Consider the following 14,758-nt stretch of genomic DNA (forward strand, 5'->3'; position numbering starts at 1 on the left):
GGGGACTGGCACTATATGTGAAAGAAAGAGTAGAATCACATGAAGTAAAAATCTTAAATGAACCAAATTATACCATAGACTCTCTATGATAGTAATTCCATGCTTGAATAATAAGAATATAGCAGTAGGGATATATTACTGACCACCTGAGCAGGATGGGGATAGCGACTGTGAAATGCTTAGGGAGATTAGAGAGGTTATAAAAATAAAAAACTCAATAATAATGTGGGATTTCAACTATCCCCATATTGACTAGGTACCTGTCACTTCAGGACGGGATGCAGAGATAAAGTTTCTTGACACCTTAAATAACTGCTTCTTGGAGCAGCTAGTCCTGGAACCCACCAGAGGAGAGGCAATTCTTGATTTGAACGTAAGTGGAGCTCAGGATCTGGTCCAAGAGGTGAATGTAGCTGGACCGCTTGGTACTAGTGACCGTAATATAATGAAATTTAACATCCCTGTGGTGGTGAAAGCATCACAGCAGCCCAACACTGTAGCATTTAATTTCAGAAAGGGGAATGACACAAAAGTGAGGGGGTAGGTTAAACGGAAATTAAAAGGTGCAGCACCAAAAGTGAAATCCCTGTGCGCTGCATGGAAACTTTTTAAAGACACCCTAATAGAGACTCAATTTAAATGTATACCCCAAATAAAAAACATAGTAAGAGAACCAAAAATGTGCCACCATGGCTAATCAACAAAGTAAAAGAAGCAGTGACAGGCACAAAAGGCATCTTTTAAAAAGTGGAAGTTAAATCCCAATGAGGTAAATAGAAAGGAGGATAAACTCTGGCAAATGTAGTGTAAAAATATAATTAGGAAGGCCAAAAAAGAATGTGAAGAACAGCTAGCCAAAGACTCAAAAAGTAATAGCAAATTTGTTTTTAAGTACATCAGAAGCAAGAAGCCTGCTAAACAACCAGTAGGGGCACTGGACGATTGAGACGCTAAAGAAGCACTCAAGGATGATAAGGCCATTGCGGAGAAACTAAACGAATTCTTTGCATTGGTCTTCATGGCTGAGGATGTGAGAGGGATTCCCAAACATGAGCCATTCTTTTTAGATGATAAATCTGATAAATCTAAGAGTCAATGTGGTTTTTGTAAAAGGAAATCACGCCTCACCAATCTACTAGAATTCTTTGAGAGGGTCAACAAGCATGTGGACTAGGGGGAATCCAGCGGATACAGTGTACTTAGATTTTCAAAAAGCCTCTGCCAAGGTCCCTCACCAAAGGCTCTTAAGCAAAGTAAGCTGTCCTGGGATAAGAGGGAAGGTGCTCTCATGGATTGGTAACTGGTTAAAAGATAGGAAACAAAGGGCAGGGATAAATGGTCAGTCTTCAGAATGGAGAGAGGTAAATAGTGGTGTCCCCCAGGAGTCTGTACTGGGCCAGTCCTATTCAACATATTCATAAATTATCTGGAAAAACAGGTAAACAGTGAGGTGGCAAAATTTGCAGATGATACAAAATTACTCAAGATAGTTAAGTCCAAAGCAGACTGCGAAGAGCTACAAAAGGATCTCATAAAACGGCAGATTAAATTCAATGTTGATAAATGAAAAGTAATGCCCACTGGAAAACATAATCCCAACTATACATATAAAATGATGGGGTCTAAATTAGCTGTTACCACCCAAGAAAGAGATCTTGGAGTCACTTGTGGATAGTTCCCTGAAAACATCCACTCAATGTGCAGCGGCAGTCAAAAAGGCGAACAGAATGTTGGGAATAATTAGGAAAGGGATAGATAATAAGACAGAAAATAGCACATTGCCTCTCTGTAAATCCATGGTACGCCCACATCTTGAATACTGCTTGCAGATGTGGTCACCCCATCTCAAAAAAGATATATTGGAATTGGAAAAGGTTCAGAAAAGGGCAACAGAAATGATTAGGGGTATGGAACAGCTTCCATATGAGGCGAGATAAATAAGACTAGGACTTTTCAGCTTGGACAAGAGACAACTAAGGGGGGATATGATAGAGGTCTAAAAATTATGACTGGTGTGGAGAAAGTAAATAAGGAAGTGTTATTTTCTCATAACACAAGAACTAGAGGGCACCAAATGAAGTTAATAGGCAGCAGGTTTAAAACAAACAAAAGGAAGTATTTCTTCACACAACGCACAGTCAACCTGTGGAACTCTTGGTCTTCACAACATCCTCTGGCAAAGACTATAACAGGGTTCAAAAAAGAACTAGATACATTCATGGAGGATAGGTCCATCAATGGCTATTAACCAGGATGGGCAGGGAAGGTGTCCCTAGCCTCTCTTTGCCAGAAGCTGGGAATGGGTGACAGGGGATGGATCACTTGATGATTCCCTGTTCTGTTCATTCCCTCTGGGGCACCTGGCATCGGCCACTGTCGGAAGACAGGATACTAGGCTAGAAGAATCTTTAGTCTGACCCAGTATGGCCATTCTTATGTTCTTATGTATGCCCCTCGCAAACCTAGGGGGGATCTGGGTCTAACGTTTGCAAATGAACCCCAGATCCGACCGGTGCCCTCACCAAATGCTGAGGATTTGAGACAGGCATTCAAAACCCCAGCTGGAGCCCTGAGGGTCTCAATGTTGTGCAATAGCCAACAGCAGGCTCCACAGCCTGGTGACAGAGGGCAAAGCAGGGCCACGTTTACAGGGTGTTGTGAATGCCACATATGCATCCACTGTAAGAAGCTTGTGAAAGCCGGAGGGCTGGTTCCCAGGATTCCCTGTTCTATTAGTGACTTACAGAGCCCCCCACTTCTGTGGTAGCTGAGCTACTGTACTTCACCCCATTGTACAGACGGGGGGTGCTGATGCTCAGAGAAACTACGGAACTTGCCCAAGGAGATAATAAGCCTGTGGCCGAGCAAGGTCTTGAAGCCAGGTCTATTCGTCCTAGTTTAGCAACTTAACCACTGGGCCATCCTTCCTCCCTATTGGCTGGCCTGGGAGGATCGATGGGGCCCCTTGGGATCCAGGTGACTTTAAGACTGACCCTTTCTACTCTGTAGCTGCTCCCAGCTGCCTTTACTAGCACAGAGATGGTTACATTTGTTAACTGCACAGGAGCCGGATCAGCTACGGGGCAGTGATCTGGGTTCTCTTCTGCCTCGGGCATCAGCAGCCGAATGCTCAGCTCCGCTCCAGCCGTGGGGTTAGTTTTCCTTGCTGCTGATGTGAGGAGCGGTTAGGGAAACAAGGCCCTTCGACTTGGCAAATGAGCCAATTTGATCTGGAATCACGGAGAGAGAATGAATATATGAAATGCCACAGTGCCACCGGGAACGATTCCTTCTCGCTGAACCTTGACTCTTTTGTGCGTGCCCTCCTGGGGGCTTTCCCCAGTCACCGCTGTCTGCCGTTATTACAGGAACACAGTGACGATCACCCACTGGAAATTCTTAGTGCTCCCTGCATAAATCAGCTGCTGCGCCGAGGCTGAGGGTTTGAGACACTTGCAGGTGCCGTTTGGGTTTGGAGAACGTGGCCTGGGCTCACAAAACACCTTTTCCTCTAATCTAAACCTAGCGCTCTCATTGCCTCCAGAAGTGAGTTAAACTGTAGCTAAACTGTGCTCTGTTTGAGGACTGGTCAAATCTCCCCAAGCTTATGGTGGTGACATGAGAGAGTTGCATGGGGTAAACAGTAATATGGTAAATTGACCCAGGGTAGCCCCATCTGTAAATGCACCACCATGCTGTTCTACTGTCTCAAACACAGGAGATGGGGGGGAACCTGGAGAAACTGCAAGCACGAAGCTTAGCAGGGCCAGATTGATAGTCCACTTCCGACCAGGAGTTTATGGGATGGGAGTGGTGGACCATCGTGTCTCAATTTTTAGGGCTACTCATGGCTGCGTGTCTCCACTGCAATACATGTTATCAGCAACCCTGGGCTCTGCTCTGAAGCTCAGCGCAGCTTCCTCATGGGGCAATGACAGAGGCGTGGGGCTGTATGAATGGGGAGCATGGCAAGGGGAAAAATCTGTAGTTCAGACCGAGCTGAATTTGTAGTGAAGACAATCTAAACTGTGCACACCTCCTCCCCTCTGAGTTCGGTTTAGGAATAATTCATTTTGGTTTGGATAAAACCGATTTGCAATAGACTTAATCTAAATCAATACACGCCACTTTTAAACCCAAATCAGTGTCCACCTAGTAGTTTGCATGACTTTGGTTTAAATAACTGCAAGCTAAATCGGTTTCAATACACACCTGAAGTCCAGTTAGTGCCACTTTCTCATGTGGACACATTCTATTGGCCTGTTTACTCTGTCCTGGGCTATGGTACCATCACAATGGGTGTGCAATCCATTGATATCATGAGGATCTGTCTCTTTCCCTCTCTACTCCTTTGCTCAGGCCAGATCTACACTACGGGTATGACTTTGGTATAATTATGTTGCTTAGGGCTGTGAAAAATCCACACCCCTTAGTGACAGTTATCCTGACCTTACCACCCCAGGCAGGCAGCCCCTCTCATGCAGGTGGATTAGCTAAGCCAACGGGAGACGCTCTCCCCTCAGCACAGTGTCTTCACTAAAGCACCGCAGCCGTGCCAATGCAGCATTTTAAGGGTAGACCTGCCCTCAGTCTCATCCAAAGGGATCAACACCCAATACCAGGGCCCCAGTGCCACTAACCCAAGTTCAGGCTGAACTTTCAAACCCACGGCATTCCAGTGGGCTCAGAGTTAGGCAAAAAGATCTTTGCCCATCCCTAGTTCATCTTGAACTTCTGGTGGCAGCATAGAGTGGAAGCTAATTCTCACAGCCCTCCCTTCTCAAGAAGCGGAGGGATTAGTCAGTGAAAATAAGTTACTTTCTAGATGCAAATTGGTTCTGCTCATGTGGGTCTGCCTTGTAAATGAACACTTTTCTAGGAAGTCTAGAGAAAAAAAAATGTCCCCATGCTTCACTCGTCTGTGCAAATGGAGATTGTTAATACTGGTGGACACAGATCCATAGATTATAAAACCAGAATGGACCACTGTGATCACCTAGTCTGACCTCCTGTGTAACAGAGGCCAGAGGTCTTCCCTGAATTAATTCCTGTTTGAACTAGAGCAGATCTTTTAGGAAAACATCCAATCTTGATGTAAAAATCGATATACACAGTGAGGACATGAGATTGAACAACAGACCTTCCTGGAAACCCAAGGGAAGTGACTTAGGGCAAGAGCAAGCATCCACTAAGAGTGTCGGAGGGGTTCTCCTCTGACTGATCTGGGTCAAAGGTCAAAGCCGAGACCTTACTGCATGTTTAGCAGGGAAATGATCTTTCCAGTGGCCCACGCAGTTACTGCTAGTCTAGGAGTGGATCAAGGTCAAGCCTCCATCTGTTCCGAATCCTTGGACACCTTTGTATATTTCACTCTCCTCCCTGTAGAAGTAAAGAGGGCAGAAGGAGATTTCCAGGCAGGGTTGTCCTGTCTCACTGATGTATACTTGTATTTACTGGCTGCCGCAGGCATTTGTTGTAGTTCTCAGACCACATGAGGGCGGACAGTTCCCTCCAACTTCCAGTCTAGGCTGGCCCTGGCAGGGCCATGGGGGTGCATAATACAAGAGGCCATTCAGGGCAGCCAAGGGATTAGGGGAGAGACACGCACTATTCACCATGGACACTGGTTTCTATAGATTGCTCCCGCATGTCTTTGAGTGATAAGGCGGTAGGGCAATACTGTTATAGAAATGCCCATGAGAAAAAACCTAGCAGTTACTGATCCCATCTACATTTTTAAGGACAACTAGTTGTGGCTACTTCAAGGGTCCTTAGCTCATTCAGTGTTTTAGAGCATACACCAGCTATCACAGGTGTATTCCCCTGTTTTCTTTTGCCCTCAGTAGGGCTGGACAAGCAATTTACTTGGTGGATTTAGCCTGTTTCTTCTGTTTGTGGATTATCCGCAGACAGATTTAATCTTCGTTATTTAGGTGGTTGTTTGAAATGAATCAGTGCATGGTTTATGACAATGCATTTCAGCCCCTGGCTTGCTCGCAAGGTGTCTGCTGAGTGTTAATGCGTGTATATGTAATTTGCTATTCATGCCATGTGACTGGCCACTTCATTCACATGGTACTGTTTCTGCTCCCTGCCTGGATGACTGCCAAACCTGCAAAGAGCTTCCCCAATGACTGTGTGAACATTGCCAGCAACACTCCTTGTGCAGATGCATATTCACATGAGCCCCCAGGACACTTCTGGCAAATATTTTTGCCTATAAAACCTTTCTCAAAGCTCATAGAAAGGACTACAAAGGGGTGGCGAGGCCCATCCATGAGTGCATGTTCACAGTCACTATTTGAATGGATGTTTGCAAACATTTTCAGCCAGCTCTACACCACAAAATTGTATCTGAGATCATCTCTGAGGGCTTTGAATGAATACAGTGTTAAGGTCAAGGACTAGCAACTTTACTGAATGTGTCCAGCTGGGCTCAATGCTTGCAGCTGAAGTCACTGAATGTAACCATCCCGTTGCAGGTGTCAGCGTTACAGGTTGAACCAGGCCCTTCAGCATCAAAGCACAGTCCTCTACTACTCGAGCTAAAGCAGTAAAGCTCCATTTGTCAGTAGCAGTAGTAGGCTGTCATCCTCTTGTGGATCAGCCACAAGAGAAGGCCATGACACTCTTTGCCAGGAAAGAACACCCCCTAATATCATATCCCAGCATGCATCAAAATTTGGTGTACAACTTCCCTGCTGGTTGTTCTAACATCCTGTCCAAGAATGCTGAGAGGGACCTGCCCCAGAGAACATTACACCCAGCTTGTCCCCATCTACAGCAGATCCCTACCTCGACTTGGATCAGTCAGATTTACTCCCAGACTTCTAGCCTTCCAAACTGTATTGCAAGCATATTGGAGAGGAGCGCTCCTCTTAACCCTAGTTTACCTTTGGCATCGCTAACATGCCCCTTGCTGGACAGTCACAGTGTCTGCAAATCTCACCACTTTGCTAGACACTGTTCCTTCTGGGTAACTTGCTGTGTCAAGGGCTCCAGATGGCTCCCAACCCAGCCGCCGGTGGCGCTCTATACCCTCCGTGCCTCCTGTGTAGAATCGGAGATGGCTACTTTAAGCTGCTGAAGCCAGCTTAATGGGCAGGTAGCATCTGTGAGCCTTCCTCATATGCCCTACACTCAATTTCCCAAGCCCTGCTTCCTTCTTTAGAGTGAGTCCCTAAATATGGCTGCTGGAGCCTTCACCCTCTCTTTTGCCACTTCTCTACCATTCTGCTTCCAGACAACTCTGCCTGCTGGTGGTCAGTGCAGAGATAACCTATTAGCCCAGTCACCTATCGCTCACCAGATCTGCTGTGCGTGCAGCCCGCACTTCGCTACCCCCAGTATCCAACGGGCACCCTTGCATTCTGCGTGCAGCAGTTTTACCAAACGAGGTTTCAAGTTTGAGCAAACTCTTCAGAGTTATTACAAACTCGTCTCCCTGAAGCCAGTCTTTGGAACATTGCACCAAGCCACCTTTGAATGGATCCTGCTAATACCACAGACACATCTCGCCATGTTCTATGGCATACACCGTGCCCTTCTTTGTGCCTTCACTGAGAAGGCTTGTGCCTTCGCTTAGATGGACGGCGTCCATTAGAGCTCGTGAGTGGGTTGATACAAGCCACAATGCACAGGAAGGTCAACTGATTAGAAAGATGAGAGGTAAGGGGTGAGCCATGGACATCCAGGGAGAATCAGAAGAGAGGTTTGGTCACCCACTTCTTTGAGCAACCTGAATGGGAAATCTTGTGCTAGGCAAAGCTCAAGCAGACGATGAAAACTCATCGTGAAGAGCAGACATCACAGAGCTTCTGCAATTACTTGTTCGTCTTAGAGAAACAAGCAACGCCAGGTGAGTGGAGAGATGGGAGCCTGGAGACACTGTCAATGCCTGCTAGTTCATAGAATCATAGAATATCAGGGTTGGAAGGGACCCCTGAAGGTCATCTAGTCCAACCCCCTGCTCGAAGCAGGACCAATTCCCAGTTCATCATCAAGGGAGCAGGGAGTGAGATCCAGAGGCAAGTGAGGGACTCTTAATGATAGGGCTTGGTCCTGGACGAGTGATGTGGCCAGCAGCGGATGGAGCATGACACAGGGAATGGGAAAAGCTGGCTCCTGGCAGAGATAACGCCAAGGGCTCTCCTGGGATGGAAGACACAGTCACTTACAATGGAAAGGCACAATGAGATGGTCAGGTGGCCAGGGATGGTAATGGGTGGGCCAGAGTAACAGTGAACAGAGCTGACAAAGAGCCCAGTGCTGCAATTTGCTGACTCATCAGCTCCAGTCCCCTGGGAAGCCTAATCCAGGCTTCATGGAGGGTGCTGTGGTTCAGGGAGATGAGAAATACAGCTAACAACAGTTTGTGACAAAGGCAATGCATCCTGCAACTGTCTGCCCCGTTTCAGGTCCATTCCTGTCCCACCTAATGCTGACAGTGGCTAACTCCCTCCCACTAAGGTGGGGAAAGATGGCTGGAAGTTCATTGCCCCTCTTGAAATTCACTGGTTTGTCTGTGTGTTTCCCCATAATAATACTTAGCATTTATACAGAGCATCTAGTCTGTAAACTCCACAGCACTTTGCAAAAGGGTCTAAGTATTAACAGATGGGGAAACCGAGGCACCAAGAGGTCACATGCAGAGCTGGGATTAGAATCCAGGGCTCCTGTTCACTGGTGCATGCCGTCTCTCAGAGCCTTTGAGAGATCTCTTCCTGCCCTCCCGCTGTCTGTCTCAGGAAAGGTAAAGCTAGAAGGAGGCTGCTGAATGCTAAGGTGTGAAAACGCAGCTGGGGGCAAGTCACATATTCACCTTCAGCTCATGATTCCATACCTGCTTCCATACCAGCTCCTGATTTCATTTCCGTACCTGTTTGAAAATAAAGCAAGCGTCTACAGCCTTGCCAAGCCCAAGTGCACACGTCAGTATCTCTGAGCGGGCAGGCTCTTTGCTGCTGGAGGATGCAATGGTGCATGGGCGTTCCCCTGAAATAGATATTCTCTACCACCCTAGTCTGAGGTTCCACTGCGTGGGGACCGGGAGCTACCATCTGGGACTACGCTGCAGATTGCTGGGATATGACTTCAGAGTAGTGTAGAGACCCCACCTCATGGATTCGGCACCGTTGTACAGCAGGGACAACCACTAGGATTCAGTTCTGCTTTCCTATAGGTTCAACCACTGGGAATCACTCCCCTGGGCAGGGATCTAACTCCACTGCCATGTCACCTGCTAGGCCCCTTCTCCATCTCCAGCAGAGTCAACAGTGCCCTTGCAGGACCCAACTAAAGAGTCCTGCATGGTTGCCCACACCCACTGGTGTCCAGCTCCACCCCATGCAGTGGCATGGGCTGGGACCCAGACCCATTGCCCTGCAGAGCTGCCCACTGGGACCCAGTTTGTTGGTTCTGTCCACTAGGAACTCACCTCATTGCCATGCACAGGCTCTGATTGGCAGACGATCGGAAAAAACACGGTCTGTTTGCATTGGAAGAAGTGCAAGGCCAATTTTGAGGGGTTCATTTAGCTCTGATTTAATCTGGATGGCAGCCTTGCCCATATAAATCAGAGCTTAATGAGAACAATCCACCTGCCTGCCTGGGCATTTAATAACATAGACTAGAACTGGAGTCCCTCCAGGAGCAAAACATTCTCTACAAAGGCAGAGCCCCCAGCGTGGAAGCCCCCACACTGCCCCAGAATTACTCAGAGAGCTGCTTAACCCTTTCTAGGAGCTGCCCTTCCCTTCCACTCTGGCTGCCATGGGTTCCATCTGTCCAGCCCTCCCAAAACTTGCATCTCCGATGGGCACTCTGCTTGAAGCTTCGAACACCAAGCTGGCCCACTTGGGTCTGTGTCCTGCTTCGCAGAGCAACGAGATGCTGTCAGCTTGCATCGCATGGACTCAGTGAGAATTGCTGACCAGGTTTCGTTAGCAGTCTCTGCCACTGCAACAGATTTGTGCTTTGGGCCCTCTTACGTGGACGGTCACTGGAGCATGTAGCCTCCTCCAGTCCTCAGCAACAGCACTGAAGTGTGTGGTGGAACAGGGGCTTCTGAGCAGCGCACACGTCAATTAACTCCCAATGGCCTTTACCCTTCCACGTCTGCTTCACTTGAGAGGGCTCAGCCCTGAGCCAACACCCCTTGACTTCAATGAGTGGCAAGGGCGTTTACAGACTACTCAGACCGAGTGAGCCACACAAAAAGCTAGTGACACCTCCCAGCCGTCACACTGTGCAGCTGGCATCGGCTCTGCAGAGCGTTTCCCATCTCCCAGAGACATAAAGCTTTGGGAGCTAGGGCCATCCAACAAGCCTTCCCAGTGTCTTCCTAAAAAACATCCCAGTTACCCTTTGACATGTCTCCTGGATATCATAGCACCTCCCCGGTCTTCTGGAACAGCCAGCTGCTAATTCCCAACGCCCAGGAGCTGCTGCTGGTTTCTAAGCACCGTGTCTGTGGCTCCCACCTTGTTCTTTCAGCCGGATGATCTCAGTGTCTGAGCCGAAGCTGTTCCAGGCAGTACAGTTGTAAATGGTCTGGAAATCAGCTCGGACGATGTTGCTGATGGTCAGTGTCGAGATGACGCCTTCCTCTGTGCTGACTGTCTCCACTGTATAGCGCCCTGAGGTCCCAGACTCCAGCACGTTCTCCTTCCAGGACCAGGCCTGCAAATCAACAAGAGGGGTTAGTTTTGTTCATTTAGGGCCTAATTCTTTTAGAAGAGCCTCAACTTGGCCTGGGGTGTGCACCCCTAGATAACGGTGGGCACAGACTGTAGCCTGAGGATGTCTAATGTGCAAGGGGAGTCAGTTAGGGGCGGACTTTCAAAAGCATTTATGAGATTTAGGAACATGAGTCCCACTGAAAGACACAGGAACCTGTGCTCCTAAGTCACTTAGGTGCTTTGGAAAATTCCACTCTGGACATTGACGTGCCAGTGGCTAAACTGCAGCCACTAAATTTCAAATGCAGTTGTTTCTAGGTGCAAACTGAAGCACAAATTCAGAAGCCAATCAGCAAGATACCCAGATCGGGCACTTCTTGTCCAGTTCTAAGGGTAAGTGGTGTAGAGGATTACAATAGGCCCTGTGTTTGCTATACTGGGGAAACTGAACAGACAGCTTGGCTTGAGACTGGAATGATTAAAATGCTGTAAAAATGCATTCATGTTCAATGTGGGGGACATGGCAGGATTCTATTCTGCTCCATGCATCATCAACCCAGCTGCCAGCTCACTCCAGCCTTCAGACTCTTTCCTGGGCCGGGACAGAAGGATCCCTGGGAGCTGGATTTTCTGATCCCAGGTGCAGTTTGTAGCACTGGCCCTGAATATTAGCAAATATTCCTGACTTGTAACCTGTGTCTCTCTGTCTGGGCTCAACGAGCGGGGACGAATATGGAGCCCCACAGCCTAGATCTTTACAATTGCTGCAGTGGCAGCTTCATGCTGGTGCTTTAGGAGCTGTGGAGGCATTCTGTGCTGGGGTGGGTGTGAATGCGATCAAAGACCTGGTCAAACTGTTCACTGCAAGTAACAGTTTGCTACACTCGGTGCTTCGATGACCCCCAGAACTACAGCATCGGAGCATCCACAGCGCCCCTGTGCAGCAGGGCTGTATGATTATCCCCATTGTGTGGATGGGGAACTGAGCCCCAGAGAGACTAAAGGCTAGATTCACAAAGGGATTTAGATACCCTGCTGCCCAGTGGAACTCTCAGCTCTGAGTCAGATGGCCAGGCTCCCCATGCATTGTGAGGGGTGTGTGTGTCGGGGGGCAAGTTAGGTGTCTAAGAAAAGGATTCTCAGAAGCCAGCACGCTGAGCGGGGAGCTGCCGGAGCCAACCAGGAGTGAAATGCAGAGGAAAAGGGTGGGGCTTACGGTCCAGATTCACAATGACATTTAGGTGCCTAACTCCCTGGTCTGGGCCTTAGGTGCCTGAATGAGAGGCTGGAAGCAAGCACCTGTCTCCACTTGGCCTTCTCAGCCATGAGCCCCATCCTGGAGCTGGGCAAAGTCCCTTTGTGACTCTAGCTGTCTCACCACTGCACCAGCCTCCCTTCTCTGGCTAGTTTACACTGTTTGGTCACAAATCGTATGTGATGCCATCCTGATTTCTGCCAACCAGTTTATGTGAGCAAATGCCAGCCGCTGGGGGGTTTCAGGAATGAGGTCTGGCAGCAGCGCTGGCCCGGTCTCCAGCCTATGAGCGCAGCAGCTGGACCACCTGATTGTCTGAGGAAGTCAGACAGCCTGCTCTTAAACCCAACAGCAACCACTGATCACTGGCTGCTCAGTGGACATGCCCGCATCTGCAACCTCTTCTGTGCTTGCCCTTTTCCTAGCCTTGCTCCAGCCCTGATCCTGCCTTGCTCCCAGCCTTGCTCCTCCTGGCCTGCCCAGTCCTGCTCCCCTGCTTGTTCCCGCCTCTGCTCTGATTCCTAGTCCCTACCTCCGGCTCTGACCCTTGGCTCTGATTCCTGGTCCCTGACTCCGGCTCCGACCCTTGGCTCTCATTCCTGGTCTCTGCCTCCGGATGTTTAAGGTCAGGCTTGGTAAAGCCCTGGCTGGGATGATTTAGTTGGGATTGGTCCTGCTCTGGGCAGGGGGTTGGACTAGATGGCCTCCAGAGGTCCCTTCCAACCCTGATATTCTATGATTCTATATTCATGCATCAATTCCTTTGAGCACATGTGACCGTGGGTGTTTATGTGAAGCACAGCCTTCATCCCAACAACCACCCACGGCCACAAATGCCCTGCACAGAAAACTGCAAGGATGTGGTTGAACCGAACAGCCATTTGAGGTTCCGACTGTGCTGCTCGCCTTTGACCAGCTCTGGGGAACAGCCTGAAAGCATGCAGCTAGGTTGTTCCATGCTTGGGTGCAGGTGTGCGAGTTATTCCATGTTTGAAGGCGTGTACATGTGAGGGAGGCTGGGCTGTTCCGTGCCCAGGTGCTGTGATTTAAAGGCTGGAGGAAGGTGTTTTCCTTTCACAACACTGGGTTTAGTATTAGAGAGACAAAGTGGGCTGTAGCCCACGAAAGCTTATGCTCTAATAAATTTGTTAGTCTCTAAGGTGCCACAAGTCCTCCTGTTCTTTTTAAGCTGGGGGAGGGAATCTCTTTTATTGGATCAGCTCCTGTTGGGGAGAGAGACAAGCTCTGGAGCTACACGGAGCTCTTCCTCAGGTCTTGAACCTGGGTACAGTATACTCAAAGAAGGAGCAGCCCAGTTTCCCAGTGTATGGGATGCAGGGCTCCACCAGAACCTTTTTCCATAAGCAGCCAAGGGCTTTTTCATCCCCTGGTTACAGAACATGCTTCATTTCTGGCTTTGCAAAACCTTGTGAATTTCCCAGCCAGTCAAAAGTGCAGAACCACTGCCTGGGGCTCCGAAGTGCTTTGCTTATTACCAAGGTGATTAAATGCCACCAGGATTTCTCCTTTAATGAATTCACACAGGATTAGAGTGTGGATCCACAAACCGAACCTCATTATCTAGCACAGGGCTGGCCAGGTGCTACGACAGGAGGGGCAGCAGTCTCTCTCCCGCTGTACAAGCTCATTCAGTATGGGGATAGGGACGGGCCTACTCACGATTCTGTCTGGCGGAGGGGTGCTGCGGATGAAACACTTGATCTGTCCCTTTTCCCCATGCAGGGCGTGCTGCGTCTGAGTGCTCGAAATTATGGGAGGGCCTGAAAGAGAGAAGAAGGGGTGAAACCTGGCTGACTTACCCCTACCTTCTTCCACATGCAGGGGGACTCCACAGCAGGAAATATTGTGTGACGCTAATGAAGAGCAACCAGCACAGTATCCCCCCCAGGGAAGGTTTTTTTTTTGCGGGGGGAGGACGGCTATCAGAGATGCTATGTTACAGATGCACTCTTCTCCAGAGAGAGAGAGAGATCTCAGATCAAACCTTCAGGGCAGCAGAGATCTGCATCACGGACACAGTGCAGACCAAAGATCCTGTATGGGGACCAAAAGCTCTGCTTTCAGGCCAGACTGTTTCCTTTCAGTGGGGCTTGTAGGGATACACATCAGGGCTGTGCTGCTTCTGCTGAGCGGTGTGACACAAATCCTGGGGATCTGCACGGTGGACACAGCGCTCCCCAGCTCTCTCCAAGCCCACAGTGGCATCATTGACACAAACTGTAAGAGACCCTCACTTTCCCTCTCTAAGGCAGTTCCCGCACGGTGCTAAGCTGTCCTTCCCGTTCCGTTCCGAATTCTCTCCCATCTCAGGCGCCCTGTGGGCGGCCAGCAGAGAGAGCTCTTGCACAATGCAAGAGGCACCCTGTCTCTTGCTCGCCCTAGAGGCGAAAGCCCCACAGGCTGTTCGCAGCCCTCGTTATTTCTCGCTCTCGGTAATAAGGCCCTGTGATGGGGTCGTGCAGGGAGTGCAGTGGCAGCCTTGCTTGAGCAGCTATTCCCATTCCTCATCGCCTGCCTTCATTAGGGGACGATTTACACTAATTCCTCCCCGTTGGCTTGTGGGGTGGAGACTGAACGAGCCAGATGCAAAGAAAGCTGGCAAGGGCTGCGAGCGCCAATGGCCAGGGGTGTCTGTGTCCCGCAGACCGTACGATCCACCCCAGGCTCGGCGACTGCCTGCACGCGGCTCTCCATGCCTCCTTCGCGAGCCTGGGCGCATCAGTTCCAGTCACACAGAGCGAATGTGCCATGCAGGCAGCCTAGGAGCAGAACCCGTCCCCGGGACGTGCCTCCTGTGTCACTT

General features: G+C 49.4%; 1 protein-coding gene across 3 annotated transcripts in view; it reads right to left on the minus strand.

The window, feature by feature from the left end:
* The window catches only part of KIRREL3 (kirre like nephrin family adhesion molecule 3), a 727,360-nt gene that overhangs the window by 43,026 nt on the left and 669,576 nt on the right, over positions 1-14,758 (minus strand). For 2 of the 3 annotated variants that reach the window (XM_073320929.1, XM_073320926.1), the window contains exons 11-13: positions 13,615-13,715; positions 10,482-10,680; positions 8,843-8,878 (exon numbers count right to left, since the gene is read on the minus strand). In XM_073320929.1, the coding sequence (XP_073177030.1) occupies positions 8,843-8,878; positions 10,482-10,680; positions 13,615-13,715 (336 nt within the window). The remainder of the gene's footprint in view (positions 1-8,842; positions 8,879-10,481; positions 10,681-13,614; positions 13,716-14,758) is intronic. The other variant, XM_073320928.1, reaches the window with a different exon arrangement.

This window comes from Lepidochelys kempii, chromosome 22, assembly GCF_965140265.1.
Source record: "Lepidochelys kempii isolate rLepKem1 chromosome 22, rLepKem1.hap2, whole genome shotgun sequence".
NCBI lineage: Eukaryota > Metazoa > Chordata > Testudines > Cheloniidae > Lepidochelys > Lepidochelys kempii.